At 38.9% G+C, this 27778-nt stretch overlaps 1 protein-coding gene across 7 annotated transcripts in view; it reads right to left on the reverse strand.

Moving 5' to 3' along the window:
• Positions 1–6302: 6302 nt before the first annotated feature.
• Positions 6303–27778, reverse strand: part of ZNF385B (zinc finger protein 385B) — a 376330-nt gene continuing 354854 nt past the window's right edge. For all 7 annotated transcript variants that reach the window (XM_026492409.4, XM_044381361.3, XM_044381362.3 and 4 more), the window contains 4 exons: positions 10880–11125; positions 9840–10018; positions 9174–9275; positions 6303–7705 (listed from right to left, as the gene is read on the reverse strand). In XM_026492409.4, the coding sequence (XP_026348194.1) occupies positions 7487–7705; positions 9174–9275; positions 9840–10018; positions 10880–11125 (746 nt within the window). In that variant the 3' untranslated portion in view covers positions 6303–7486. The remainder of the gene's footprint in view (positions 7706–9173; positions 9276–9839; positions 10019–10879; positions 11126–27778) is intronic.

Consider the following 27778-nt stretch of genomic DNA (forward strand, 5'->3'; position numbering starts at 1 on the left):
GATAATGAATTGTCTTAGCGAGAGTGTATAGATAGTATTCTGGCTCCTTGTCAGGGAAAGGGAGACTGTGTTTTGCATTGTCGTTTTATCATTTGAAAATCTGGGGCCTTGCATAGGTTAAATGCTGTCAGGGGCTCTTCAAGGAAATTTTCCTAACTATTCATACTTACATAGTCTGTGTTCTTTTCACATGCAATCCTTCCCCACTGCCTACACTGCAGAGAATATGCCTGGGATGGTGATTCCCTGATGGAGGGAAAAAGGAAGCCCAGCTTTTTCTTTCGGTTGGTAGCCTACTCACCAAACCCTATATGCTATATATAGAGTTATACTTTTGCTATAGTAAAAATGCAATTCCAATCAGCAGTGAGAGATGAATGTATTTTGATCTTATAATAGTGTCATTACTTGAATAAATAGGCAACAATCTTTCACAGTCAAAAAACAAATGAGGCTATGTGAATCTAGGCACTGGTCATACAATCCCAAAGAATTGGTTGAGTAACAACAAAAGAGCCCAGACATGGGAGCAAGGTGGGAAGAATCTGATTGAGAGGCATTGAGAATCATCAACCTTAAGATGTTATTTACAGGGGCACCTGGGTGGCTCTGTTGGAAAAGTGTCTGACTCTTGGTTTCAGCTCAGTCATGATCTCAGGCCTGAGATCAGCCCCCCTCGAGGGCCCATGTTGGGCTCCCTGTGGAGTCCGCTTGTCCCTCTCCCCCCCCCCCCCCCCGTGCCCCTCCACTTCTCTCTCTCTCTCTCCCCTAAATAAATAAATAAATAAATAAATAAATAAAATCTTTAAGAAAAAAGATGCTTTTTACATTATTTAAGCAATTGGGTATTTCCTTTTTCAAAGTAACCTGATTGCAGTTTTCAATATGCCAGGAAAACAGTTTTTCTCAAGGCAGGAAAAAATATCTGAAATAATACTAAAGCTCTTTCCTTGCTTTGTGTTTTTATAATTATTCTTATTTGATATTTATTACCCATTTATTTTTCAGTTAAAATTTCTTGGATTCCTCTGAAATTGTCATTGTGTGGTGGAGGTGATTTGTTTTGGTTATAATGGGACAACCGATTATATTTACATAATTCTGAAACAGCAACATGTGTTCTTTATAGAAATTCAAATTATACCAAAAATTAAAAATAAAATATAGAGCCATATGGAAATCTACAGCTCAGTAGTAACTTCTTCTATCAGTCTGGATAACCACTTTTATCAGACATCTCTCCAATATACAGGTATAGTTTTAAAATTTAATATGAGTGTGATCATACTAACATGTTCTGTAACCTTTTATTCTCCCACTTGGACACATATCATGGACATCTTTTCATGTCAGTAATTACAGAATTATGTCATCATTTTAATTTTTTTTTAAAGTAGGTTCCTTGCCCACTGTGGAGCCCAACACAGGGCCTGAATTCATGACCCTGAGATCAAGACCTGAGCTGAGATCAAGAGTCAGACGCTTAACCGACTGAGCCACCCAGGTGCCCCATGTCATCATTTTAAATGGTTGTTCTATTTCCTACCACATATGGGTTTCATAATTTATTTGCTCATTCTGTATGGATGAATATTTTCCCACTATTTTGAAACGTATTTGTGCATAAATCTTTTTACATTTACAGGATTAGTATCTTAGGATAAAGTCTTGAACATAGGATTCCTGGGCCAAATGTTATGTGTAATTGACATGATGATATATATTGACCCACCATCCTTCCAGAATAGTGGAAGCAATTTTCCTTACTACCAACAATGCCTGAATGTGTCCATTTTCCCACTCTCACTGATACAAGGTCTAGAAAATTTATATATTTTTTGTCAATATACTAGATCAAAAAAAATGTTGATTTCATTTGTATTAAGTGATAATCACCTTTTCACATTTTTAAGCATTTGCATATATTTTGTTTTTTCTGAATTACCTTTTTGCCTGTTTTTCTATTGGTTTGTTTGTCTTTCTTTTCTGGACGTGTTCCCCCATCCCATTTTATGAGTTCTCTGTATAATAAGGATATGAAACTCTATATTTCATATGGGTTATAAATATTTTTCTTAGTTTTTCTTCTATGTTTAATTCCCTTTATAGTGATTTTTCATTTTTTATATCAGAAAGAAGTTCTTTTTATTTTTTATAATGGTAATAGTTTTTTTTTGCAACACAAGTTTTTGATTTTTTACAACTTGAAAATCTATTTTTGTTATATGGAATATAAGACATAAAATTCAAACATATTTGTGGTATGCAAACACTTTGCATTTACTTTGGTTCTGTCATCTTGGTATTACTTTTATTTGAATTATATCCTTGTGAGTAGGAACATAAACTTACAACTAGTGAATTTACTGTTTCTTTTCCATTACAGACGTATTTTTCTCTGAGTCTAGATTAATGCTAAAAAGTCAAAATTGGCTGATTTGAGAGAATTTACTGAAAATTAAAAGTGAGAAAAAATAATTTCATTTATCCACAGATGAAAATTTGCATAGCAAGCTATGATTTGCAGTGACACTTTACATGTTTAGTTTTATTAGCTTCTCAGAGCCACCCTGGGAGTTGGGGCCCATGATATCTGTTTTATATGTGTGAGAAACTGGGACTCTGGGAAAATGACATAAAATCATTTTCTGACATAAAATCATAGAACTAAGAAACAGATGACATGATAGGTTTTGAATGCATGTCTTTTGAATGCAAATTGTATTGTATATTGTTCTTTTTTTAATTTTTCAAAATTTATTAGAACGAGAGAGAGAGGGAGTGAGCTCAAGCAGAGAGAGGGAGAAGCAGACTCCCCGCTGAGTAGACAGCTAGACGTGGGGCTCAATCCCAGGACCCTGGGATCATGACCTGAGCCAAAGACAGCCAGCCACTTAACTGACTGAGTCACCATGCCCCAAATTGTGTTGTTCTTATTTAACTGCCTTCCATCCTAATTTTACGTTTTCGCTGTAATAAAAATGAAAAGGAGGTGCTTAATGACTAACTTGTCCAATCCTCTGTAGATAAGTGACTTCTTAAAATGAATATGACATGAAGATATTGTCACTGTAGCCACAGAAGGGATCTGACAACCAGAGGTTGATACAGCTTGAGCACTTATGAGTAAAAGAATACATTGTATTGTCACTCTTGCTTTAGAAATTCTAGCCAAAGAAATCAGGGCAATTCCCTACAGTCACGCTCCATTGCTTCTGAGAGCCTGCGTCAGGTCCCTGGTGAATTCCCCCACGGAGCTAATTACTTGGAGAAAGGAAGGAGGCAGAGATGAGCATCCCCTGCGGAATTTGCTCTTACACTACACAGCTCCTCCTCAGCCCACCAAAGTACCAAAACTGGTAATTTTCCCAGAGAGGCCATGTCAGCTCTGATGTCAACTGAGGGCCATCATATGAACAAAATCAGGATCTGGTGGAAGGAACACTGAAGAGAGGCCAGAATCCACCTAGCAGGCTTACAGGGGTGAAATAAAGTCCTTCTGCCTGTTACCAGAAGATGCTCGTGCTTACCAAGGGTGTACGTGTTGATGCTGACTTGATCTGTCAAAGGGTTCCTGGTCGTGTCTCCCCTCCTGGCATCATCCTTCTCTCTGATCACACCCCGCAGAGTGGATGCCCATTTCTCAAAACATCCCCAAACTCAGCCTCCTCAGCGAGTCACTGTAGATTCCTAAGGGAGTGTTAGCACAGCGCCATTTCCACCTGACGCTCTATCAGCTCTGTCTCCTTAGTTTTTTTCCCCAGTGGGGATTTCCATGGTTCCCTTTCTCACCTATATTAACTGTAGTATAGTTCTCCTTAAAGCGCTTTCTGAGAGAAAAATTCTACACAAACATAACCATTTCTGCTCCAGAATATAGGAATTCTCTTAGGGTAGACAAGGAGCAAATCAGGGACAGTATGTTTGGTGTGTAATACAAATGAAAATTCTGTTGTTTTGCTTTTACAATCATTTAGTTTTGTTAAGCAGCTCTCGGTGTGGCGTTCAGTGAGGGGCATCTGTAGCTACCTGTTTCCGTGCCCTGATCCTATCCAATGTCAATGTGTCATTGACTTTTATTTACTGCAAGTTTCTTCCTCTGCCTATTTTGAGTGCTTCTAACAATGTGCCTTTAAAATCTTGTTATTTAGTTGTGAATACCCAAGAGGTCACTTCTTTCCTGAGGAATCGTGGTACTTGAGATGAAGAGGAATGCCCCTGAGACAAGGGTTGCCCAATTTAGCAAGTAAAAATACAGGCTTAAATTTGAATTTCAGATAAACAACAAAGATTCTTTAGTATAAGTACATCCCAAATATTGCATACTTATTTATGGGATGTATTTATACCATGTGCAATATCCTACTAAAATTGTTAAAATACTCTATTAAGAATTATTCATTGTTGACCTGAAATTCATATTTGTTTGGGTGTTTATATTTCATCTGGCAATCCTATCGGAGTTCAATTTTCGTATTCTACAGAGACCAGAGCTGGACTATGTCAGAGTAAACAGCACATTTTTTAAACCTTCTTGATAAGTGGAGGTGTAGATGGCATGGGAAGGGCTATTAGTTCAAATATGCACATCCGCTTAGGACTGACCCACTGTGCTACCGCAGAATTAGCGTGCATAAGCTGTATCTGTTCGATAGTGTTGTATACGCCATCACTTGAAGCTACCCATGGCTCCTGTTGGAGGCATGCATTTTAATTGCTATTCTTTTGTACTTCTTCCCTGAGGTGATGTTTCAAAATTTTTAACTATAAATCTAATCAGCAAAATCCTGGGTCTAATTAAATACTGACATTTAAAAATTTTTGAGGATGGCAGTAAACATTAATGAGATAGAAGATATACAAGAGAAATGAAATATAATTGTCACTGGAGTTCATAACAATAAAAAACTTCTCCACAGTGTAAAACAGAAACACATTTCTTTCACAGCATGATGTTTCTAAGCCATGTCTGAAGGTCCAACCAAGGTTTAGTGTAACTAGTATAGAGTTGAAATGACTCATATTAAGACAAACAAACAAATTCTGAACGTCAAACCGGAATTCTAATAGTCTCTAACACTAACCTGATTATAAGCCTAGAATATTAAGGTCAACAATTTTCAAACAGTTGGATAAAATCTTTGACAAAAGAAGCCTTTTGCCATGGAGCACAAGTGCACTGCCATCCACTGGCCTTAACTTTTTAGAAATGAGACTTTAGGTCCTACTCCACCCCAATTCTTCTCATTTTAAAGAACTGGCATGGTTTGAGCTTACAGTGGGGGAAAAGGGGCTCTGTCATAGCTTTGTTACCACTCCCCTCAAAGTTCTGTAACAGAGTGGTAGATTAAAGATGTCCACAAATTCTTTGCTCTTTTTCACATTCAAAAATGAATACTTTCCTTCCCCTTGAATCTGGATTGGCCTTAGTGACTTGCTTGATCAACAGAATGCAGTATAAGTGACATGCTGAGAGTTTTGAGACAAATTTGAAAGAAGCTTTTTGACTTCCACCCAGGCCTCTTGAAATGCTCTCTCTGGGAGCCCTGAGTTACTATGTCATTGCCTATGACCATGTAGCTGGACAGGCCATGTGTAGGTCTTCCAGTAACTGTTCCAATAGAGTTCAGTCTTCCAGCCACCATCTCCATCCAGGCACACATGTGAGTGAAGCCATCTTGGGCCTCCAGACACCGCCCCTCCCCCAACTATTACCCAGGCACTTCATATTGATGCCTCCTCGAATAGAAGGACAGCCCAGCCAAGCCTGGTTGGAATTCTTGACCCCTGAAATCATGATATAATAAGATGGTTGTTATTTTAAGCCATGAAGTTTTGAGGTAGTTCGTTAAGCAGATAACCGGAACAAATAGTGATGTATTGATCTTTACACTTAAAAAGAGAATGAGGTGGAAGAAAAAAGGGGTGGGCTGATTAGAGAAGGTGAAGGGGGAGGAGTGGAATAGAAGGAGATCATAAATGCCTTGGACACAAATGAAAGATGGGCTAGGGATTTAGAAGACTTGGAAAAAATTAAAAAAAAATCAGAGTCACAAATTTTTATCAGGCTACACTCACGACTTGGGCTGATTTCTTAGGGATTCAGTGGGAAAAGAGCAGTAAAGTCTTGCCTCACGCAGATGCTGTGAACAGTAATGAATAAACATGACAAATAAAAATGCTTCAAGTAAGAGCTGAAAATGTTAAATATGTAAGGAGCAATCTTTGCACCTACTGAAAATCGTTCATCAGATGATTTCAAATTGAAGGTGTCTCAGGAGAAAATAACTTTGAAAAACAGATTTTTACTTTTTGTACTTTTATTGAAAAGATACATTTAAAAAAATACACAGACATTTTACCATTTACAGATTGCAGATATAGAAGCTCTAAAAGAGTTCTCTCTATTTTGTTATTTTACGATACCTCTTGCCCCTGATATCACAAACATTCCAGTCTTGTTGATACCAGTTTAGAAAGGGGGGCATGGGAGCATGACCTGCAACATATTTGGTGAACAGAAAGACAAATTGTTCAATTATAAATTTTTTTTATCTTCTGTACATTATTGCATTAGGGAGCCACAAAATTATGTAGCATCATTACAAATGAAAACAGGTTAAAAATGAAGAAGATAATTACGTAGAAATACATGGATTCATTGTCTCCTTGCAGAATGCACGAGAGGTGCAAAAATGCAACTTAGGAAGCTCTTTTTTCTGGTTGTATACATTTGCTTAGCAACTCAAACTAGTGAGGAAGCTACAAAATAAGTTAAACAAAAATAGCAAACAGGTGGTAATTATAGCTATGTTATATGGCTTTCTAGTTCTTTTAAATATCACCAAATAAAACGTGAAATAAAGAAAATACATTACTTTATCTTTTGTTCTCTTAAAGAGAAAATTCAAAGCTACTTTGCTTCCTAACATTTACACAGCAACTAAAAATGTTGAATTCAGACAAGAGATACAGAACTAGTACTACACAGGATACGACAGTACTTGGGTCTAGAACAGTACACAATCCCTGTCGACAACAGTACACCAGAAAAGAAAACATTGTGATCCGTCGGTAAGATGGTGTCCACAAGTAAGCACTTGTGTTCATCTATTTTTGTTCCACACTAGAATGTGCCCAGTTGGATTCCAGAGTTATTTACAGACGTGTGAGGAAGACCCTAGTTTTCAAGTCTGTCAGGAAAATATTCCTTGTCATGTCTAAGCCAGATCACACCCATGGAAAAAGAGTCAGAGAACGGTATATAGATACATTTTGTTTGTTTTGTTTTCTGACCCATACATTTGCAAGAAACCAATGATCTCAGATGCACAAATCGAGTGGGGGAGGCCAGGGGGAGGGAACAGGGGGCTAAAGCCTGGGCTGCTCAGATCCCTAAGGGGGGAGCGGTCCCTAAAAGCACTCTTGAGCCTAGTGATTTCCTAGTCTTTGGAGTCGGGCCGGGCGGGGGCCGGGGCGCCGGGCGTCAGTAGGGCGCGAAGAGGATGGAGGCGGGCGTGGCGCGGATGGGCCCGTGGCCCGGCCGCAGCAGCGCGGGAGGGATGGCCGGCGCCTGGAAGAGCGACGCCGACGGCCGGGGCGGCAGCGACAGCGCCGACGACACCGCCGCCGCCGCCGCCAGGGGCGAGGACAGGAAGGCCGGGGCCAGAGGCTTCATCATGTCTTTCTGGAATGCGAGTTTAGCCTGACGGAGGAGAGAAGCGGGAACGGGGTGGGGAGAGGGTTTTGAGCGAGCACCGCCGACATCTTTTCAGGACACAGACGTTAAGAAGTCAGCTTTTAGAAATCGGACTCTCAGAAGCCAAGACATTATTTTCACAAAGCTGGTTTTCAGAGGCTCTTGGCCTACCTTTGCTTTGATTTGTTTCCATTTCAACTCTTTTTCGGGTGGCCTTTGCCCCTGGACACTAGGCCGGGGGCGGGGGGGGGAGCCTCTCTGAATAGATAGATGCTACAGCTATTTTGTGCCGAAGCTGCTTCTCACGAAGAAAAAGCAGACATACCCCGCAGGTTTCCTGCTTAGATAATGGAGCTCAATTTAAGACTCTGACTACTTGTAAACCACAGTGCAGCGCTGAGAGAGGTTTTCCGGGGGGAGTACGCCTGACCCTTCACTTCTCTCCGAAGAGCTGCACTGGGTGACATAACTGGGGTTCAGGACATTAGGGACCTGGTAAGCGTCATGAAAACAAAGTCCGTGTACACCTCTCTCTCTGGCCACTTAACGAGTATTCCCTGAAAAGCTAACTCCAATTTCTGTCCTTGGGAATGATTGAAGTGTGCTAGAAACGTTCTCTTTTTAAAGGAATCCCAAGGTGGAATCTTCCTGTGAAGTCAGAAATCAATCCTTAATTTCACTCTCTTGCAATCGGGAGAAGCTTTGCACACTGGATTTGTTTAATGCAGGTAACACCTGCTTGCAGCATCAGATGGAGGCCTTGCAGAAGCTGGGAGCATCGCCTCCAGCGGGCCAATCCCGCTTCAACCTCAAATGGAGTGCCACACTGGGCTAAGTCCCAGGGAGATTATGAAATCCATCCATCTGGGTATTTATATGACATCTATTGCTGGCGCCCCTGGGTATTTTTGCAAAGAAACTGAAAACAGCACATATTGAGAGCAGGTAGGACAGGCTGAATACCAACATGCCTGCTAGACAGGGAAAGAGTAATACAAACGCCCACTCGACTTTCTGGAGAAGGAGGGGTGGAGAGGGGCCGGAGTGGGAGGAGAGGGAGAGCTCTCTAGAAAGGAGGAGGGTATTAAATAGATGGAGTTTTGTTTTAGGAAAGCAAGCCCTCTTCCCAGGTTCAACACATTCCAGGATTCCTCAGGATTATTTGTCTTTGTTCCTGAGCCTTTATTTTTCTTTATATGCTAAAGAAGGTAGTCTTTTGAAAAGGTCCTGGTAAATAGGAAGGTATTAGCTCTTAAAGAGGTTCAGTTTCTCTTCCCTAAAGCAGCTTCCTTCAAGGTGTCCTACAGCAGGGACTAAGCAGTTCCTTCTAAACATCTGTCTATGAGGGCTATTGAAAATCAAAACCTTTCAGGGCCAGTTAGTCCCTAGGCCCTCCTAACCCACAGTCCCTGCCCGAACCGGAAAGGTGGACCCACAAAACAGATGAGCGGGTGAGCAGGTGAGGTGAACTTACTGCTAAAATGCTCGGGCTCCGCTGGAGTTTGTTGTAAGGGCTGTATTTCGGCTTCAGTGGTTTCCCTGCAACGCGATCCTTATGCCTTCGGCTAGAAATGTGCTGAAAAAAGTGTGACGCATTAGCTGAACCTAAATGTGAGCTTTATTCCATGTAAAATAGATTTCCTAGATAGAGGTAGCGGGTTGCTTCATTCCCAGTTATGGGTCTGCAGTTTCGAGGTGGTGTGGGTAAGATCACCGCACTCTCAAAATTCAGACTTGCTCCCCAATCAGTTGTAATGCCTCTCTTCCTTTCCTTTCTCTGTAGTACTTACCCTGCTTTGCCCGTTGTTACCATCTTGACTGATGAGTCTGTCTCTCTAACCAGATTTTGGTCTTTGAAAGACAAGACTGAACATCTTATCTTCCAGAAGTTCTTGCTCGACTGACTATAAGCTCCAGGTTGAACGCTGTGCTCACCTAGCCCAGATCTGCCGTATAATAAAGGTGAGCAAGGATTTGATACTAACTTAGTCTTCCACCAGCACCGGCATGTTGTATATTGTAAGCATTGTATAAAGGTCAGTAAATTTATCTGTGAGCAGAGTGAGAGCCATTATATAGATTAGATACACAAGCCAGTGGTGGCCCAAACCACAGTGAATACTAATTCAGGATACATTACCTGCTTGAGTTGAATTTCTGAATTAACATGAACATCACAGATTTCACAATGAAATGTCTTGTTCTGTAGTCCTGAGCCCTTACTGCCATTCTGCATCTTTAATCTTGATCCAGGTCTAGGATAGGACTTAATTGGACCAGCCCCGTTACGAGCTTCAACCATGGTCTTGTGTTTAGATCCTAAGACAGGAAGAGACAAACAGTAAGTAAATAGCTATTTAAGAACTGAATAGATATATGAATAGCTCTTTGTTTTCTTATCCTTGAGAAGTTTTTCAGGCTGAATTTCTCATTGCTTTTTTTTTTTTAATAATCATTTTAATGCTGATTACAAGCACTTTACTTATTATAAACAATCATGCTGATTATTCAACACATTTTTGTTGTAAAAAATGGGAAAACATGAGTATATTAGGGAGAAAATATGGAAAATATAGAGAAACATAATAAAGGTTACCCTGTATTTTCACCACTCAGAGAAAACGACTGTTATCATTTTAGTTTTTTTTTCTTCAGGTTTTGTTTTGTTTACTAAAAATATGTATTTATTTTCAAAATTGGGATCATACTAGCTAAATATCCTGAAAATTTCACACAGCAAATCATATATTTTTTTAATAAGTACATTTTAATGACTGAGTAATATATTCTCTCATGTTGGGTTACTATAATGTATTCGAAGTTTCCCTACTAAGGGACTTTTAAATTGTTTCTCTTTTTTTCCAAGTGTGTTGCAGTGAACATTAAGCTTAGATATTTGTCTTCATCTCTGTCACTTTATTGTAATGAGTTTTGGGAAATATTAGATGCTTTTGAGAAAATAAAGAACAGAATAAGTTTTATCTCCAATTTGCTTTAAACTTTTGCCTTGCTGTTTCCAAAATTATTATATCATACTTTTCTTAAAATCACTCCTTTGAATCAAAAAAGCAGAGAAGGCACTGAACAAACGTAATGTTCGAACAACAAAAGATGGTATTCTGCTGGGAAAAGTTGGGTTTTGTTATAAACACGATTTAAATTCAAATGATAGCTGCTAACCTGTGTTGTGCGCCTCTAGCTGTGACAGGGAGTTCACAGCCACTTTGCATAGTGAACAATACAGTAATTTTTTGGCTTTTTCTTCTTCTGATTCAGAAACAGTACTGGGAGCTCCATTTGTGCTCTTCGAGGGAGAAGCGGCCGCTCCAGGTGGCAAGGGTGCTGTGCCAGATTTGAGGAGATAGGAGCCCCCTTCGGAGCCCGATGGCTGACTGCAACTGTTGACTTTTAACTTCCCTTTATCTTCTAAGAGAAATGCAGAGAGATCATATTGAAGTTTCATATATCGTATCAACACATGGAAAATTAACATAGAGGAATTAAAGATAGGAAATGGATTTCTATATATAATTTTAATCTCCAGCAAAGATTTTAGTTCATTGAACTTGATGGAAAAAGAACTCCATGACATCAATTTCCAATATCAGCTCACCCCAAGATTATGATAACTTATGAAAAATGACTTTTTTCCTCCCACTGGTAGCAGGTAACTTTCTGAGATCCTTGAGTTGTAAATTATGCTCAGGGAAGTCTTTAATGTATAGGAAAACCAACTTCTTTCCAAGACGAGTATATGATATGATGGTAATGTGAAATAAGTTATTAATCGATGGTAGTTTCATTTTACTATTTATGCTTTCATTATTACATGAATATAAAGTTAAAATTCAATTTTTATACCAGGTTAGCATTTTAACTTTGAGGTGTTGGGGTAGAGGTGAGGGAAGAAACATAGTTAATTTTGGTTATGGTTAAGTTTTTGCTGCTCTTTGAATGGCAAAGCAATTTATCTAAAATACAAGATGCAAAATTTCATTCATTATACTTATGACTGCCAGTCTAAATTATAATTTTATTTTTTTTTTCAGTAAACTCAACCCCCAACGTGGGCTCAAACTCATGACCCTGAGATCAAGAGTCACACGGTCTACTGGTTGAGCCAGCCAGGCGCCCCTAAAATCATAAGTTTTAAGTAAGGATATTAACCATAAGCACAATATGAGGATTAGCCAAATCATTTATAGACATCTTGGCATTTTGATCATGTAGCTACTAAATGCTTGTAATTCTCAAGGCCCACGCTGCAAGCTATAAGAAGGCTCAGAGTGACTTTAAGAGAATTTCACTCTTCAGGGTCCATTTGCTATTCGAGACAGGTTCTGTTCAGTGGCTCCTTTGGGAAAGAAACTGGAACTTCATAGGCAACAGCCCCGTCCATCACACATTTAAGCTGAGTAGAGCTGGTGCTCTTAGAAAATGTCTATTGATGTACTGATAAACTTTTATTAAGAGGGGAAGGAAATTAAAACTGAAAACTTATTTGTTAATTGTCCTAGCTAATTTGGAACTGTGTACCATGGGCCTGGATCCCCAAGAGGAAAGGAGTAACTGGGGGAACAGCAACATGATGGTATGTGTCTGTTCTGCAGATGGGGCAAAGCCAAAGTTTTAATATGTCTCAAAGAATACTGGGCGATCATATTTCTTCCTGTTTGATTTAGGGATCAACGGTTAATTCCCATCCCTTTTCCTACCTTGGCTCCATCCAGGTCAAGACTAGCAGGGATTCTATAGATGAGTTCCGATCTGGATGGCGTTTGGAATAAGTACATGCCCAGATCCCTTTTTTATCCTTGGGTTTCACAATTTATATTCCTTTTCAGCAAGTTTATTAAAACTTCAGGATGCCATGAAGTATGACGGAAAAGATCTTAGAGTTTTACTAAACTGACCTCTATAGTACGAGAGAAGGAAATAAAATCGGTCTTCCTAAATGGTAACAGTAAGCAAATTAGATTGAAGATTATTTCAAGCTTGGAACTCTCTCATCTATAAGGATCCCTCAGAGTGATTTTACAATATTATAGAACTCACAAAGCAGCGAAATAATTCAGTAATCTTAATATTTGCACCTATGGAATTACTCAGTTTCTTGTGATGGAAACTCAAGTTATTGCATAGTAAAATCTTTGCTTCAAACGTTTCATATTTCATATAAATTTCACCTAAAGAATCTGACCTGTTTTAGTCATTTACTCCTTCTGTCTCTAATTTGTATTTATTTTATTGTCCCTTGTATTGATCTCCCTCATAGACACTTATATTTATATAGAACGTCACAATTTACAAAGTGCCATCTCTTACATTATCTTATTATCTCTCACAACAAACTTGTGAAATAGGTAAGGCTGAAAATAATTATTTCCATCTTAAAGAGGAGAAAACTCAGGCTCATCAAAATTGAATAATGTCCCACAGATTAGTAGGTGGCATAAATGAGCATGATGTTTTCTCTAACTATTCACTGGGTAGTGTATTAATCTTCCTGCACAAAGGGTGAACTTCATATGGCATTAACATTACAAAAGGCATACAGTGGTCACTGGAGATGTGATAAAGCTGTTGCTTTCTTTAGTTTCGGAGCATATTTGCCTTAAATGAAAATATCTAGCCTGATCAACAACCATCTGATTCAGAGAAGATGGACAGAATTATCTTTTTCTCTCTATTCCTATTTCTTTAAGAAAAATGAAACAGATTTCCCTTCCATAGCTCCTTTTCAAAAGAGGTCATTTATTCATTAACAAATGAATATTAACAAAATACTAACTGCTGACAATGTGCCAGACACTGAAGAGAATAATAAAGTAGGTATGGACTAAGAAAATAGAAGTTTAGCAGGGAAAATGAGATAGTCACTCAGAGATCTCTAATTTATGACAGAAACTGTTAAGAGGCATGGGAGCATGGAGCAGGAAATGATTTCTTCTGGTTAGGAAGAAAGAGACATTCTTCATAAAGGAAGTGGTATTTCAGCCAGGGTTTGAAGGTGAGATTTAGATAAGCATAACGAGGTGAGAAGGAGTAGGAAGTGAATGGTTAGAGGTGGAAACATGAGGAAATGCTTAGGTGTTAGAAAGCTTGGGGTTTGCTTGCTGAATACCTGCTAGCTCAGCATAGATGATGGCAACAGGTGTAACGAGGGATATTATTATAAAGGTGAGTTGAATCAGACGGTAAAGAGTATCTTAAAACTCATAAAATGGATACTAAGGGAGGCCATTTTCCTTTAAAAATATTAAGAGACATGGTATTCTTACATAAATTATGTTTTACTTTTTATCCTCTAGATAGGCCAGAGACTTAATCTTTGTGAATACAGGGATAAATTTTGACTTTGAAAACGTGTAAATGGTTCCATCATATTCAGGAAATTCTGCCATTGGATTGATACTGGCTAGTCAATAAAGCAGATCTTAGAATCACCCATACAATAATATATTTAAATTTTGGCATTCTTTCTGGATGTATGAATTTATAAGATTCAAAGCCTAATTTTATTATTTCTCATTTTAATTGCTTTACATTTTTATCAAAATCCATTCTGTTATTTTTCTTTTCCTGTTGGCATTTTTTAAAGCCTTGTTATTTTGTGTATTTGAAAGTTTAATGAATGTACTGTTTACTTCTGTTTCTTTTAATAAAGATGCATGTCATCTGGAACTTCTGGTTAGTGTGAATGCCATTTTCAAGTATTCCCTCACCTAGTGTTAATTAGCAGGTCTTCTGACTGTCTTCATTATTTTCTGCTTACTCAAACGCCTTTTTTTGGGTTTTATCCTACAAGACTTTGAAGCAAAATTTGCTTAGCTACCTCAGAACTGCCCTTTGTAACAAATATCTGTAATTTATGCATCTAAGTGAATTTAATTCTTCAAAGTAGCTGTTGCGGAAGGTTCCACATTGATTTACTTGTTTTCTGAAGTTCTAAGCATTTTGAAAACCTCCCATTTTGGAACTGTTTTCATATCTAGTCGATAAACCATGTGAAGGAAATCAGTCTTCAATATTTATTCATCACAGTTATTTTTTACTCCAAAACTTTACTCAGATTAACCCACCTGTTCATCAGACTGAGCCTATATTACTCAAACACAGCTTCCAAGGACGAATAAGCTAACACAGAAGATGAAAAGAACATGCCAGGAGTTCTGGAAGCAGTTTTCAGAAACTAATCCTGTTGGTAACTAGAAGACTCATGTCCATATATGGGTCTTAATTTAAAAACAATCAAAGTAATAATATAACTACATTGTAGATCTTATATTTCGAAGTAGAACTTTGGAAGCTATAATCCAATTTTTATAATTCCACTTACAAGGTTTACTCTTTAGTTTAATGTTACTAATAGAATTTTTTTCTAACCAGGTTTCAATGGTTGAATAACAGATACATATTTTATGTAATAAATTTATGTTCGATGTAGAAAATAAAGTCAGACGAAATTTTTTTTAAAAAATCCCCCATGATTCCATCACTTAAAATAAAATTTTTCTGTAAAGCACCAGATGGTAAAAATATATTAAGCTTTGTAGGCCATACTGTTTTTGTTACAACTACTAAGCTTTGCTATTATAGCAGGAAAGCAGCCACCAGCATGACTGTGATCTAATAAAACTTTATTTACAAAAATAGCAGGTTAGATTTAGCCCACAGGCAGTAGTTTGCCAACACTTGACCTAGATTATTATGATGATAACTGTTACTTCACACTATTTATACAATATACGTGAATAGACAGAAACACGAGGTCACTAACATTTTTCAATTACCAATAAATCAAGAATATCTTTCCATGTCAGTAAATGTAGCGTTGGATCATGATTTATAACAAATGATATTTACTTATGTGGATGTACTATAATCTATTCAACTAATCCTTTTGATATTTGGTTTATTTCTGGTTTGCACTTTTACCATGTTAAAAAGATACAGAATGGGAGTTTGGTTGCCTCAGAATGAAGGACGCAAGCCCAAACTGAAAGCAATTGGCAACAAGTATCTCAGCATCTTAGAGTAAGTCCCCAAGGAAACCCCCAGACACAAACGTGTAGCATTTCTAAGAGGCAGTAGAACTTACCCTGCTACTAACATCCTATCATGCACTTCCCTAGACTACCTAAGGATCTGAGGACTCACTGGCATCATGAGCTTCTGTCCTGGTTGGGTGCTTCGGAATCTAGCTAAAGTAGTAAAACCAGAAGTGCATATAAGAAGGGACACTGGCATTTTATCTTCCAGTCTGACAACTTCTGATCTTAGTCATCTGTCCCTCATACCAGGTGAAGTAGGAGAAAGGAAGGTTGGGGTCAGATGAGCTGGACCAAGAAAGGTCAGAAGTTGAAGGATCTGTAATCTGAGTTTGTCATGTCAAGGTTGAATGCGTTTTCTTTGGGTCAATAGGACATCTTAAAGGGCAGTCAGATTTGAGCCTTGTTATTGGTATCTGACAAGAAGGCTGATCACCAGGACCTTGGCAGCAAGAAGCTGAGGAGTGGACTTCTCTGGTGGCAGGAGCTGCGGAAGGATTGGAAAAACCACATGAAGACCTTACACCTTAGGGGCGCCTGGGTGGCACAGCGGTTAAGCGTCTGCCTTCGGCTCCGGGCGTGATCCCGGCGTTATGGGATTGAGCCCCACATCAGGCTCCTCTGCTGGGAGCCTGCTTCTTCCTCTCCTACGCCCCCTGCTTGTGTTCCCTCTCTCGCTGGCTGACTCTCTCTCTCTGTCAAATAAATAAATAAAATCTTAAAAAAAAAAAAAAAAAAAGACCTTACACCTTAAACATGGTCCTCCAGAGAGAGACAGCATGTGGACACCTGCCATGTCATTAAGTACAAAAACATTTGCCCTTTCTTCTCTAGTTCCTCCTCCTATCCCTAACAATTGGAAAGGACAAGCACTAGAAATTATAGAGTGGGAAGGGAAGAGCAGACTATGCCCCTTCCCATGGTCCAACCTGAGCCAGGAAGAAGGAAGGTTCAGTTGGATAAGAGCCTAGAGTTTCAATAAGACCAGACTTTCTGATATCTGATGTCTCTGAAAAATGAGAAAGGGATATTCAACAGAGGAAACAGGCAATCATGTACGTACTCCACTGAATTCATATATTCAATAAGTCAGCTTTATAAATGCATTGTATATAGACATCCCTGCATACCTGCCTAATAATTTCCTCAGGACCTAAACTTTGAAGGCGAATTGCTGGCACAAAGAGCACGTACATTTTCGAACTTGTGATGCACATTGCCAAATTGTGCCCCAGAATGGTTACACAAATTAATACTCTCAAAGCTCTCTGTCTGTAGGAGAGTGCCAGCTTCTCTGTACATTTATCAGCCAAATTATCCATTGCCTTTGCCAATCTGACAGATGAAATATAGTACCTCATTGTTAATTTGATTTGCATTTTTTTATATTAAAGGGGTTGAACATGTTTTCGTAGGATTAATGATGATTTGTGTTTCAAAGTAATTTTTTAAAATAATTCTTAATTCTGAAAGGGAACAAACTCTTGAACGAAATGCATTTTTGACAGTTAAAAAAAATTTACCCATAGTAAGAAGTAAACTTTACCATAATGACAAGCTTTCTCTCGGCACAACTAGTAATGTTCTTCGGAGCATGGTTCTTAAAAGCTGAATTCAGAGGCTCAATACTATTTAGGGAAGCTTGCTTTTATGTAAAGCAACAAATTGGCCTAATGACTGCTCCAGGAAGTTACATCTTACAGAGATAGTAGAAGTAATAATAATAATCCCAAATCAGTAGCTGACATGAATTGAATACTCACTGCAGACAAAACACTGTGTTAAAAGCTTATATTCATTATCTCATTTATTTGTCTTATACACTAATGTGGTAGTTACTGTTACTGTCTGTACCACTTAATTTCTTTTTTTACTGAGGTATAAGTTATATACTGTAAAGTACATAAAGTTTAATGAATTTATACATATGCATACATTTGTTGAAACAGAAGATACAACACATATAGGAAATACAAGATCAAGATACTGATATGTAAGATATAAAGCTATAATTGTTTCCATCATCTGAGAGGGCTCCCCTGAACTTCCAATTAGTTGATACTCCCCCTCCCTCCAAGGTAACCACCATTCTCATCTCTATCAACTTAGATGAGTTTTGCCTATTCTTGAACTTCATAGAAGTATAATCACACAGTATGTATTGTTTTGTGTCTGGATTCTTTCACTCAACACTATGTCTATGAGATTCATCCATGTTGCTGTACCTAGAACTTTGTTTCTAAGAGCTGAAGAGTATTCCATTGTATGACTATGCCACCATTTATCTATTTTACTACTGATAAACATTTGGGATATTTTCAGTTTTGGGCTAGCTATTTTGAATAATGCTACTATAAACATTCTTACATGTGTTGTTGGTAGACAACAATACTCATTTATGTTCAATATATATACATGGGAGTGGAGTTGCTGGGCCATTAGGTATATAGATCTGTCTATCATCTTTCTCTCTCTCTCTGTCTCTATTGAGCTTTAGTAGATTCTAAAGACAGTTTTCCAAAATGGTTGTTATTCATACTCTCACCAGCCTTGCGTGAGAATTCCAGCTGTTGTACACCGTCCGCAACACACGGTATCAGAACTGTCAGTCCTTTCAGTTTTAGCCATTCGGGTGGAGGTGTCTCATTGAGGTTTTCACTTGTATTTCCCTACTAACTAACGGTACTGAATACCTTTGCCTATTTTTTATTGGCCGATTATATACCTTCTTTGTGAAGTGCTTGGTCAAATCTCATGTTATTGTTGTTATTGTTGTTGTTTTTTAACTTCAGAAAAGTGCTCAGGAAACCAAGGCCACAAATTTAACAGAATTCTTCTTTGTGCTTTCTGAGGTCTCTGAAATATACCGCTTGTCACTTCTTTTACAATTAAATCTTCCTTTTTATACTTAATATTTCACTAAAAAGAATTAGCAACAGAGGCATGCAGTGAAAAGGCAGCTGGTCATATTCTTTCCTGTATTCACAAGCACCTTATCCAACATCTCGTTACTGTTCCAAATTACTGCTTAACACCCATTAAACCGAGTTAGCTCCCTTTGATAAGGAATTCTGAAATCCTTCTCCTCTGTGTTATCTTCCCACTTTCTGAGTAATGAGAAATTAATGGGTGTCAGTCACAGTACGTACTTCCCTACCAGTTGTGCAGTCTTGTGAGAAATGAAGCTATAGAGCCCATGGGGCTCTGTATCAGACCAAAAAAAACAAAAACCAACCAACCAAACAAAACAAAAAAACCCTCCCCAAACCCCTAAGACACTGCAAACCTGTCTGCTTGGTGATTGGTGTGCCGTAGAAGACTTCCGAACCCTCTGCTTCTTTGTCCCTTCCTTGTCTACACACTTGACACCGTAAAAGTGACAGAAACCACCAACTGATGACAGCTATTTTAAAGTTTAAAGTGGAATTGCATTCAGAAAGTTAATGGATGTGTGTGGGGGGGAAGCAGCAGCACGCAAGCTGCAAGGTGAATAAGCGATTTGGTACCTTGCGTTCCTTGCCAAACAAAACGTAGTAAGAGACGTACAGATGCACGAGCATCGCTCTGCTGGTGGATGAACAAAGAAAGGGCGTTCATTTCTAGTGTAACAGGTCTGCACCTGTCTAAAGGAGCAGGAAGAAAAGACCAACACTGCAGATAATAATCAGATACAACAGTCAGTTACCCACTTTTATTTATTAAATGTTTTCCTGAAAGGTATGTGCAAAAAGATCTTGGAAGATTTGGTAATAATTTGAATGCACTATTTAAAAGAGTTTTTTTTTTTTTTCAAATTTAAATTTTACTGAGTTTACATACAGTGGAACATTGGTTTCTGGGGTAGAATTCAGTGATTCATCACTTACAAGCAACACCCATTGCTCATCACAACAAGTGCCCTCCTTAATCCCCATCACCCATCTAGCTAATCCCCTGGCCACCTCCCTCTATCAACCCTCAGTTGGTTTTCTATTGTTAACAGTCTCTAACAGTTTGTTTCCCTCTCTCCTTTTTTTTTAAGAGATTTTTGAAAGCATGGCTCTCTTGGCAATGCAATAACCACGTATCCTTATTTTAAAATTTTATAATCTTACAGATTAGATCTGCTTAAATTCGAAACATATATAGTGAAAACTTATATATCTGAAGAACAGGTCAATAAGTTAAACAAACAAAGGGGAAAACAGTGATTCTCTACAGGGAATAAACACAGTCAGTCGGCTTCCCCCTGGAAGATTTATCCTTCTTAAGTTCCCTACCAATATCGCCAACCTCTCATCAGCAAACACCTGGTGTCCTGCTTTTTACAGAAATGAGGAAGTGGGATGAGTTTTCCCTGATGTTACATTTTCTTCCGTTTGCACCTTTTTTCTTCACGTCTCTGAGGAAAAGGTACATGTTTCTACCTGTCTATCTTTTACTTTTCTCTCTTTCCTGTAGTTCTGGCTACTTTCTTTCTACTGGGTTCTTTCTTTCTGTTTCCAAAATGCTGAAACTTCCATGTTCCAAAAGTCATTCCCTGACTTGGTTCACTCCTGGAGTCTTCCACCTGTCTTCCCTTTGGTGCAGAACTTGAAGTGGTCATGTGAAGTGGCTCTTCTATTTCCTTTCTTCCTGTTTATCCTTACCCTCCTGCAAAACCAATGGTCTCTCTTCAGTCTTCTCTTGTGTTGGGCCAAGTTCCTTCTTGAAATGCTTTTCTCCCTTGATGTCGACAGACACTGGCCTTGCCTGGTTCTCCTTCAACCTCTGCAACAGTCCCCTTCACCAGCTCCTCTTCTTTTGCTTGCCCCTAGTGTTGGCATTCCTCAAGATGGCGCTCTTGTCCTCTCCGATGTTTATATGTTCTAATTCATTCTAATAACTTCTGCCACATTGACATAGATTCCAAATCTGTAGGTGAAATCTCTACCTTCCTCACAGGTTCAAGATTCTTTCCCCCTAATAGTCTGTGGGACATCTATTTTAGATGTTTCGTGGGTATTTCAAACTCAACCTGGTACTGAATGAATGATCTCCACCTAGCGGCCCTTCCAAGTAGTCCCCTTATAAATCAATGACATTACTAGTTGTACATCAGAACTGTGAGCAATAACTTGAGTTCTTCCTTCTCCTACCTTATATGTTTAATGAATGACCTAAGTTTATTAATACTATCTTTTAAATATTTCTTCTATCAGCCTTATTCAATCTTTATCCAGCAGACATTTCTTCAGCATTTACTATGTGTCACTGCCTCATTTCAGGCCCGCATTCTCTCTGAATGACCACTAAACTTCTTTCTAGATCTTGCTACTTCTAGTCCCCAAGCCCACCTCCTCCCTCCTTTTCTTTGCCTATGCTCTCATAATCCTCTTCATATAAATTATATTTTAATCTTGCATTAACTATAATTTTTTCCACAGTTAAAATTATTACCAGGGTAGAGAGATTCTTGAGTCCTGCAACAATGTCCTAATTCATCTTTGTGCCCAGTGTACAGAAAGCCATAGATGGGCAATCAATATGTTGAAATAAGGAATGTTCAATTCAGTGCAGTGCCTTTTAGCCTCACAAGTCAAAATACTAGATATTCACTGTTAATGGCTGAATGATAAAGTGAAATAAACGTAGAGAGAACAGACATTGCCACTGTTGATTGTGTAAAATACTTGTATCATTGTTGTTGCAGGTATATAAGTAATCAATATTTAATGTCATTTGAGGTTGAAGTAATTCTCTTAAGAATGGGTCTTCTTGACACATACTAGGATAGAGTCATAACAACAAGTATGTTGTGCCAGGTCCAATATTTTGATTTGCTAAAATGAACAAACCTATAGATTTTATTATCTTCTTTAGCAGGAATCCTACATAAGCTTACATAGAAACAATAAGCATGTACCTAGGCCAGAAAAATCTAAAGCACATGTGAAAACAAAATATCATCAAAGGATAGCCCATGCTCTTTGCAACTAAACTGATAATCCTGTTGTCATGGCAAGGTTTCAGTCATAGCAACACCGTGGGTCTTATGTTTGGAGATTCATCAGATCTATGGCTCAACAATCCATTTTGGCAATGATGTAAGCAGTCATTAACAAATGACATCCCAGTATATTCGTCTGTGTTATCGACAGTTACATGATTGATATATTTATGCAATAATATTCCTTAAGAAATTCCAAGTACTAGGACTTATGCCATAATTTAATTTTCTCCACCCTTTTAGGAATAGATGTCTATTACTGAAGGTGTCATTTTGCAGGTTTTGTATCTTAGTGACGGTACCACTCACGGCCTACCCAGATCTCCAAGGCACGTAACCTTTATGGCACATGCCCTGAGATTGACCTAGTACACTTGCAGTCCTCTAGCCACCGTTTAGCTCCTTCCAAAAAGATTCCTCATTTAGATTTGATCTAATTCCAGATGTCCTCAAACATTACCCAACATAGTATAGGCTGGTTTATCTCACAACATCTACTAGGTTAGTCAACTTGTTTCATTAGTCACAGGATTTCTTGTTGGAAAATGTCTGATCGCAATGCCTCACTTGAGCGTAAACTGCTAAACAACCTTTAGAAACAAAGAGTTCTCTATATGACTTATGCCATTTTGCAGGTGTGGAAAACAAAACAGAGTACTTATCTGACAAGCCCAGAGACACAAGTAGCCAAGGACAGACACGGAAATTAAAGCTAGTTTTTAAAATTCTCAGAGCACTCAAATATCATACATTAGGTCAACTGATGCCAGTGGGGTCCTTCACATCTAATGCTGCATTACCATGCCTCCAGCTAAATCCCGGAAACCCTGCCTCTTCAAGCACAGTTGATCACTGTGAAGCTTGCTAATTCCTAATTAACTATGTTTATGTCTGAATTTCATATCTCGGCCTTTAGACTAATCCTGGAAGCAGGGAAAATTGTCTATAAAACTGACTCTTCACTGAATCAGAATCTATATGTCTTTATTTTTTTTAAAGATTTTATTTATTTGACAGAGAGAGAGAGTGCACACGCGCACTGAGGGAAGGGCAGAGGGACAGAAGCAGGGGGAGCAGCAGGCAGAGGGAGGGGTAGGAGCAGGCTCCCCGCTGAGCAGAGAGCCCTATGCGGGGTGATTCTGGACTTGATCCCAGCACCCTGGGATCGTGACCTGAGCCGAAGGCAGAGTCTTAACTGACTCAGCCACCCAGGTGCCTCTATAGGTCCTTACTTAAAAAAACAAAAAGCTTATTTATTTGAATTAACTTAGGACGCATGAAAGTTAGGTGACAGATTTTGTAAGTTCAAAACAGGTCCTGTACCGTCATTTTCTGCCAGACTGCGATCCTGAGTCAGGATATCCTGCTCTTTCCATTTGAAAGCCTATGTCAGTTGGGGTCTGACCACTGGGCTACACCCTGCGGTGATTTTGTGGTCCAGTGAAATGATAGTCATTGCCTAGCTCTGCATGACAACTGCCCTGTCGTCCTTCATGCCACTTTTTTGGGGAGCAGAAGCTGCCAGTCTCACACTCAGATAAAGCGGTGGCATCTCCAAGTATCTCCCTGTAGAAGCTGGCAGCTCACACGCTGTATCAATGAGCTGGCACTGAGTCTGGTGAACATGTCACTTTTCTAAGGGAGCACAAAAGAGGGCTTGTTTGCTAGAGTTGGAATCTAATGAACAGCTTTCTCCTATTTTGTGTAGTTTTCCAGCCATTTGACTTGTACAATAGAGAAATCATATTTCAACTTCTTCAGGTTGAAAAATTGCCCCTCTTCCGATTTGTCACTGAGAGATGTGAAACCGTTATTTCCGAGGCAGCTTTATTATGGAAAATAGAATAAGTAACTCCTGTCCCTCAAATCAAGTCCCTCAGGGAGTAGGTCCAGTAGCGATTCAAAAGCCGGGACCAAGATTAAAAACTAATTTTCTAGGTGGAATGAGAAACAGGTTCTTTCCCTTCTAAATGAATGGCCCTTTACAGAGGAAACATCGATTCACAAGGTATAAGGAAAAACATTTGAGTTCTGCTGCTCCCACTTCTTCCCTCTCTAGATATGGAATTGAGGGGTTAGCTCTGAAACTCCAGGTAGACTGACAAGGGAAGGGTCAGCCTGAGAGGTATTGATGACATTGAGTCTTTCGTCATCTAAAAAATGTATCTTTATTTAATAGAGAAAATACAAAAAAAAATTACTTTCTGCAAACAACTTATTGCCTCAGGCTGCTCCGGGGAGATGGGTGTGGGCTGCCACTCTTTATGGACCCAACGGGGCACTGCGTGTCCTAAGGAGACTGCAGACATCCAGGGGCTAGACTGCCAAGTTTAAGAACGCTACTAATCCTTTAAAAAATATATTGCTAAAAGCCATTCGTACTTTGACATTTTGAATCTAGCATTTGTGCCCAAATTCAATCTGCTGCTTTACTATGAAACTCTCAAAGGTGGCTTTCTATTTAAGGCCTATGGCTTGCAGGAGAAAGTCTGTTGATCATAGAGAGTTTCCTTTAAAAAGTGATGTCAATTCAAGAGGCCTGGACACCCAGAGGGGTTCGTCTAGAGGTTCTCATCCTCTAGATCCCTTAGGAATACTGTGACATGGTGGGGCTTTATGGTTACAAGTTTCTTGCCCACCTATCCGTGCCCTGAGATACATAAACTCATCAAGTCATTGGAAGTTATTATGCAAATAGCACAGTATATGGAAATAGAGAAAAAAACCCCATAAGCCTTCCACACTAAGCAGGATTTTTAACCTGGGGGGGTGGTCTATGGACTCCCAAGGGACCCATGAGTTCACAGGATCCATGAACTTGGGTGGAAAAAAGAAATGTTATCTTTATTTTCATTTGTCTCTGATTGAAATTTAGCATTTTCTTCAATTACAAATGAAGGCAAAAAACTCTTGCAGTCTTAACAGTACCTGCACCTCTGTCCACCGATAGAAATAATATTTTCATCAGATATTACAGTTGTCATAAAAAGCTTGCAACGCTGTTTATGCCTCACATTACTTCAAAATTATCATTGATATTAGACCTGTTGCTAGATCTTATTTAACGCATTATTGCTATGTTACCATGTCATCATAAAAATTTGACAAACTGTATTCGCGATGCTTGGCTTTCTTTGTAAAACTATTACGTTTCATTTTATGGATTTAAAAACATCCTTCTGAGGGGCACCTGGCTGGCTTATTCAGTGGAGCATGTGACTCTTGATCTCAGGGTCGTTTTTTAGAGCCCCACACTGGTTGTAGATACTACTCAAAAAAAGAGGCAATGAAAACAAATAAAAACGTCATTCCGAGAATAGGCCGCAGGAATCCATGGCACAAAAAGAGGTTAAGAACCTCTGTGTTTATGGCCATCACTTCATGCTGCCTTCTTTCTGTTCCTAGCCATCATTTCAACCACTTTTTTACCAACACCCTCATCTCCCTTCCTTGTCCCCAAGTGTCCTCTCGGTGCTTCAATTATTTAAACCAGGCAGTCTTTCAGATCTGAGTCCCATGGAGTACTGGTCCTTCTGATGAGTTCCTCTTCCCTTCCACCCCCACCAAACCAGGGCCCCTGTTTGCAAGGCTACCTTCTTTCCCATCAGGCAGAGGGAGCTTAAATCCTCTGCCTAGGACTTCCTTTCCTTCTCAGACAAGGTCAGCATCCCTCTGTTTTCATTTAGCTTGTCATCACTTGCTCGGCATTTACTCTTCCAGACAGTGTGATCTCAGGAGGGCAAGGCCCAAGTCTGCCTGATTCACCGTCACATCCCCAGTGCCTAGCATGACACGGTGCATTCGGTGGGGCCTTAATAAATACAGGCAAATACATGCATGAACAAACCATTTTGTAACTTTTGATTTAGTGTATTACATGCATTTTTCATGTTGCTTTCATTTACTGTAAGGCTGCATAATATTGTAGTGGGTATAAGTACTTTATTGAAGTAACCTTTCTGGTACCGATCATCCTGTTTTCACTTTTCATTAATAGAAATACTGCTACAGTAAGCATTTTCATTTGTAACATTTTATTTTTTTGCTTTGTATTTAGGATTATTTCATAAGTATAAATCGTAGGAAGAGGAATTAACTGGTCTAATGAAATGAGCATTTTTATGGCTTAAATTTATTCTATGAGGTTGCTTTCCAAAAGGGTTCTCTCAATTTAAAATGCCATAAGTAACATAAACAGAACATCTCCTAGTGGTTTTTCAAAATATTCAAAAAAACTTTTACTGGATATTAATCATTATGTCTTATGGATTAATCAAAGGACTGAATAAAATTTTTGTTGAAAAGAATAAAATAAATAACTTCTCCTTAACTTAAAATGTGGTACACTAATTAATTTTCCATTGAATAAAAATATTTTCTTTATTAACAGGTAACTAAGAACAAAGACATTGTTGTAGGAAAGACAAATTGTTTTAACTTAAATAGGGCCGTTCTGCTAGTTAAATGAGTAAAAATTATCATAAAACTATGACAGAAGTTCAAATATTTGCAAGCAAGGAATAAAATAATCTCTATTATGACAAGAAATTCTAGTATTTATGTCATTTCATATTTGAAAGAAAACAAAGCACATATTTTCTAGAGGCTAACTAGTTAGTAGCATACAAATATTATTAAAAAAACTGCACACTAAGAAAATTTTTTACAAGAAGCCAGAAATAAAATGTATGAGCTGACAAGTTTCTCCTTTACTGACATGAATGCCAGCAGGGACTTGTCAGGCAGGAGCGTGTTTCTTACTCTGATCACACCCTCCCCTCCCCTCCTCAGTAGCCTACCCTGGCTCTAGGCCGGGCTGCTTCTCCACAGACAGCGCCCAGTTTTCTCCCTCAACAAATGGAGGTGTGTCGGGATAGCCTTTCTTTTAGTACTGTCTCTGTGTATAGAGCAGATTGCCAGCCTATGAGGTGGGGTAGCCATCTTATTGAAGGCAAAGGAAAAAGAGCTAACCAGTGTTCTCTTGCCCTGTCCGTATGCTAGAGAAGGTGCTACAGCTTCCGCATGAGATTCTTCTGAATGGTATTAGTTTAATACATGCTCTCTCTGTGACTGCCACGTGCAGGATGAAGTACCCGAAGCTGCAGAGGCCATAACAGATGAGAAGCATTGACCAGTGGGAGAATGAGTAGAAAGACAGTTCCTCCATTTATAGAAATGTGAGCAAGACCAAGAAGGTCCTTCCACATCTTTACATGTCCCCCTGGGAGAATCAGGCTCATCAAGCCTTAAGCTCTGCAAGGAAACACAAGTGTAAATAATTACTATGAGATAATAAAGCAAGCACATAACGAGGAATGTGAGTACAGGTCACTGTTGCACGGCAGCAAGGCATGGAATGGTCATAGAGTCAACAAGACAGTGTTGGGAAATGTCTTTGAACAATGGTTGCTTTTTTATGGCTAGTGTTTATTGAGTATCTGGGATGTGATAGGCACCGAGGCTGGCATTATTGACTCAATAATCCTGACAACTCTGGGAGGTAGGTCTCGGCCCTCCCATCTAACAGATGGGGAAACAGGTCAGTGAACATGATTTGATTAAAGTTATCTGGTCAGTGAGAAGAGGAGCTAATCTGTCTGACTGCAAGTTCATGCTCTTTCTACTACATTATACATACAATGTAGGTAAATGACACTCAAACATCATAGACCTTGGTTAATATGTCCCTATTCAAAGACACTCAAAACGTGACTTCTCAAAAATAAAACCAGCTGTAAAACAGGGTGGGAACAGAAATACACACCTTTCTGAAGTGTCAGACATCTAGAAGAGTCACTTAGTGAAAAAAATCTCAAAAAACCTTCAGAAAGCACGTGCAGTTAAAGTTCATGTACCTTCATCCAAAGGTGGCATATCGTGGTAGTGAATTTGAGGGGCTGCCTGGGGGAGAATCTGGGCTTGAAGCTATGTTCTCTCTGAATGACTCTAAGCCACCATTTCCCCTCCCTCGATCTCACTTTCTAGTATCCATCAGAGGACTGTATCATTAAATAAGATAGTATATATAAGACATTTAGCATATTAGCATTGGGCACACAG

Source organism: Ursus arctos, unplaced genomic scaffold (assembly GCF_023065955.2).
Source record: "Ursus arctos isolate Adak ecotype North America unplaced genomic scaffold, UrsArc2.0 scaffold_1, whole genome shotgun sequence".
NCBI classification, from domain to species: domain Eukaryota; kingdom Metazoa; phylum Chordata; class Mammalia; order Carnivora; family Ursidae; genus Ursus; species Ursus arctos.